General features: G+C 37.5%; 1 protein-coding gene across 3 annotated transcripts; it reads right to left on the minus strand.

The window, feature by feature from the left end:
• On the minus strand, nt 1–3,241 carry LOC109166396 (two-component response regulator ORR22-like). Of its 3 annotated transcripts, none has more exons than XM_019315378.1 (7): nt 2,789–3,241; nt 2,197–2,349; nt 1,728–2,084; nt 1,583–1,659; nt 634–1,465; nt 374–537; nt 1–253 (listed from the first exon to the last, which is right to left on the minus strand). In XM_019315378.1, the coding sequence occupies exons 1-7, from the start codon at nt 2,934–2,936 to the stop codon at nt 182–184; spliced, it is 1,803 nt and encodes a 600-aa protein (XP_019170923.1). In that variant the 5' UTR covers nt 2,937–3,241; the 3' UTR covers nt 1–181. The 3 variants fall into 3 exon arrangements, with proteins under 3 accessions (XP_019170923.1, XP_019170922.1, XP_019170925.1); XM_019315377.1 differs by having other exon boundaries at nt 610–1,465; nt 2,789–3,240; XM_019315380.1 differs by having other exon boundaries at nt 610–1,465; nt 2,197–2,411; nt 2,789–2,916.
• Nucleotides 3,242–4,220: the final 979 nt, after the last annotated feature.

Genomic DNA, 4,220 nt, shown 5'->3' on the forward strand with positions numbered 1-4,220 from the left:
TTAATAAGAAAAAAAGAAGTTTCCATTAACAAATCAACAAAGCAGTACATAAAGTGGGATACTAGCTAGCACAACAGTTAAAGAGGAGAAAGCTAAACATCATTACAGATTCTAGTCTTCTAACTTGATAGACCAAAGATACACAGCAGCCAGATGGATGTTGTCCTTCTGAAATCCATCCTCAAATACAAGAACCAAATGGGTAAGCACCAAATCCAAATTCCCCATCCAACGTGCCTCTATTATCTTCTTCCTGCATCAAAATTGAATCTTTGTATTCTTCTTTTTGTTTTCTTATACTAATCCAAGTAGTTAATACATATATATCTATGTGCTAAGACCATTAAGTATGAGATGTTACTGTATGGCATACCTGCTTAATCACTGCATTCATTAGATCATCCAGCGCGTCAAAGCCTTGAGATACAAATGCCCCATGTGTCTTTGTGGACTCCAAAAGGTTATCTTCGTTGGATCTTGTCCTGGGGTTTGGGGTTGCCATTTCATTCCCATTTTGGTGAAAGAGAACCAAAGATCCTGCATTTGACCCACGCATAAAAAATGATCAATTCATCCTTGTATTTAAGTTGCCACTCTTTTGGTACATACCCTGGCTTAAAGAAGGTGTCATACCATTACCAGGAACATGAGAGCTCAAGTTTCTGAAAATGTCATTTGAGTTCTGATTCTGTTGCCTAGGTACTTGGGCTTCTCTTGAATCTTCAAATGTTGTACAAGCAACAGGGCTGCTATGTAAATCGTGTTCTCTCTCGCAATTTTGAGGCAACTGGCTATGACTGAATGTTTCGGTTAATGGGTAAGAGCCAGACTGGAATTCTGAAACTTGAATAGAAGCCTGCCAATTCTCACTACATCTGCCATGGCCAAGAAAATTGGAGGAACTATTGACACCAGTGTTATAAAGTTCAGAACTTAAAGAAGCCATGTTGAGAGAATGTTGGTTCCCAAATCCTCCCCCGATTAGCTCTTGCTTGGGGCTTCCTTGAAGCATGATAGGATTCGTTGAGCTACCAATAACAGATCCAGAATCTGAAAATGCAGTAAGCGCCCGAGAATTTTCCAAAGGATTCAGCTCCTGTACAGCTAAAGGCGATGGAATTCCTTGAAACAAACTAGCAGCATTATGGCTTGAAAGCGAAATGTTTGGGTTCAAATTCCCATCAGAACCAAGGGAGTTCTCCAAATTCTGGGCGTGATTGTGTGCACTAAGGTTGCGAATACTTATACCAGTGGCACTACTTAGTCTACCGAGCATGTCAGCAGGTGTATATGTAGACAGTGTAGTATGATTAAATCTTCCAGGTCCACCCAATGATTGAAAATCTCCAAGCCCGTCTAGTGAAGCCATTCTCATGAAAGCCGAGTCTTTACCCCTTAAAGCAGCCACCATGTTCGCCTGCTGGGTTGCAACTGAACTGATTCTTTTCAAGTAAAGCCTATATTTCTGCAACTCAATATCTTGGTTCTATTAAAAACAATTTCTTGCTTGTTAATGATAAGTTATGATCAATCTGAAGCCTGTTTGGGGTCAGATAAGAATACTTTTACAAGAAGATAGTACCTGTAGATGGCTTGCCACATTTTCACGAGAAAGCCCTTCAACATTCATCAGTTCAAGAATCCTTTTAGGAACAGCTTCTGCATTTGAAGAACAAGAAGTTTGTGAATACAAGAATGTTTTAATTCTGAGAAGTCAAGAAACTCACTTTCAATGCCCAACTGGTTAACAGCTGCAACAAACTTCCTGTGAAGTTCTATAGACCAAACCACACGAGGCTTTTTTTGGGTGGATGGGTCTTCGTTCTCATTAGTCTCGTCCTCTTCATCCTTCCTTTTCTTGTTGAGTAATGCATTCTGTTCCCCGGAACCTGTCAGTGGGAACCCCTGCCCACCTCGATAACCATTGTCTTGATCATCAAACTTGTTTTGGCCCTTGGATTTCCTGATTACATGTTGCCAGATGTTCCTCAGCTCCTCGATTCGCACAGGTTTCACCAAATAGTCACAAGCACCATGAGTTACTCCCTTCATTACAAGCTTGGTATCACTATTAGCTGACAGCACTGAGAAAAAATTCAAAGTTATTAAACTTTCATGACACAACCTCAAAACCATAAACCTGAATATGTTAGAAAATACAGAATTAGATCCCATTTGGCCCGAAGAAATGCTTACTGATGACTGGAAGGTCCATCTCAAGCCCCACGAGTTCAAGCAGTTTAAAACCATCCATATCAGGCATATGAACATCACTGATTACCAGGTCGAATCGGTCTTTGTTTTCTCTCAACATCTTCAGTGCCATTCTTGCTTGACTCGTTGTAGTTACTGCGAAGAAACCCGAAGTGAAAACATGACAACAAACATCAAGCCAAAACAGCATATGATTCCTAAAGACAACTTCAAAAGATCAGCAGCTTAAAGAATTGAGAAAACCAAAGTTTTGTATGCTAAGAAGATTCAAAAGATCAAATCTTTTAAACTTCCTGGGTATCATAAAGAACCATAATAAGCACTTGAGATCAAGCAAGAAACAGGGAAATTTGGGGTTTGGATTCAGCCTGCAGCAGTTTAAATGAACAACCACACAAATACATAATTAGTTAGCCCTCCCCCTCCCTATATGAATGTTTGAACCCAATTTTCCTTTGAACTATAATTCAGTCATGGCAAGGAAACATAAGGAATAGGAAAACAAAATCTTAATGGAACAGAAGAGCTGAAAATAGGAAACTTTAGTAAAAAAAAAAAAGGAGAAGAAACATACCATGATACTGGCATTTTCTAAGCAGGCCTTCCAATAATTTCAAGCAAATAGGATCATCATCAACAGCAAGAACTCTCATACCCACTGGGAAATTGTGGTAATTTTCCCTATCAACCCCCATATTCCTCCTAGTTTCCTCCACAGTCATCCTTGAAACCACAACTCCACAATATCAAGAAGCACAGAGAATCCCAGACCCAAAGCTTGAATCTTTAACACAAAAAAAAGGTCACTTTTTTGAATACTTTTCCGGATACCCAGAAAGCTAAAAACCGTGAATGAATTAAGAAATACTCCGTATTAGAGAAAAGATGAAAGTGCCATCTTTCTTGCAATAGAGAAAGAGAAAGAGAGAGAGAGAGAGTTGCAGTGAGTGAAGATGTACGAATGGACAATAATGGAGACAAGCAGAAAAAAACACAAACGTTTTCAACCCAACAATAACTAAATCATTGAATTTGTTTTGAGTCTTCACCCAAGTAGTTTTTTTTACAGTGTATGCAGTAAAATAATGATGCCTCAGAATAAATATATTAAGTGGTATATATGATTGAATCTGTTTTTAAATTAAAGCTGCATTGTAGCCTACAAAGCATATATCTAAAATAAAATTTGTGGCAAACAAAGTTTCTTTAACGAATATATAGGCTTAGGTTTTGGTGGAGATGCAGAATACTCAACTCCCTAATATACAAGCTTTATTATTTTGAGTCATCTTCTGAGGAACCTTTTTGTTGCTCAGAAGCATGCATATTTGGAAATGGAACTGAGGAATACTTTATGGAAATGATAAAACTGTGGGCGAGGTTGTAGCTCTTTCCGTACACTCTCCTTTCCATCGCCCAATCCGGACCTTTCATTTATCATATTACTGCATCAAAAGTTGACCTCGATTCTTATGCTTCATATTTGATATTTATGCCTGGGATTTCTTGAAATTTTAAATTAGATTTCCTCTAAATTTTTATGGTGCAGTACTGTTTATATGATAAAGTTATATTCTTTCCATTAATTACATGTACCGTACGATTTGATGAACATTGTTTTTTTTTGTTTGTTTGTTTGAAAATCAATAACAAAATTGTATTAGATTAATAAGCGGTTCAAGAAATTAGGAGATGGTACATCACACCACTCCGAGCAAGTAAAGCTCACACTTACGAATAAATAGGATTTTGCAGCATGAAATAGAGTTGATTAACTTAGTACAAGAATAAATAACTAAACAAACATAAGAACGAATTATACTATGGTGCTCAAGACTAGAACAAAAAACCAAACCCATAAAGTATATATATATTTCTTTGAGCGATAAGGATTTACAAGCTAAATTAAGCGAATTTGATTTAACACAAAGAAAAGTACATAAACAACAACAACACCACTAACAACTTAAGGTCCTGATGAGGTGTCTTGAACAGGCCTATACCAT

The sequence above is a fragment of the Ipomoea nil genome, unplaced genomic scaffold (genome assembly GCF_001879475.1).
Source record: "Ipomoea nil cultivar Tokyo-kokei standard unplaced genomic scaffold, Asagao_1.1 scaffold3087, whole genome shotgun sequence".
Lineage (NCBI taxonomy): Eukaryota > Viridiplantae > Streptophyta > Magnoliopsida > Solanales > Convolvulaceae > Ipomoea > Ipomoea nil.

Coding starts and splice junctions, on each gene's coding strand:
- LOC109166396 (XM_019315377.1), bottom strand. CDS start 2,936: ATGACTGTGGAGGAAACTAGGAGGAATATGGGGGTTGATAGGGAAAAT. Junction 2,085..2,196: donor GATGGACCTTCCAGTCATCA/GTAAGCATTTCT, acceptor ATTTTTTCTCAG/TGCTGTCAGCTAATAGTGAT. Junction 1,466..1,582: donor ATGTGGCAAGCCATCTACAG/GTACTATCTTCT, acceptor ATTGAGTTGCAG/AAATATAGGCTTTACTTGAA.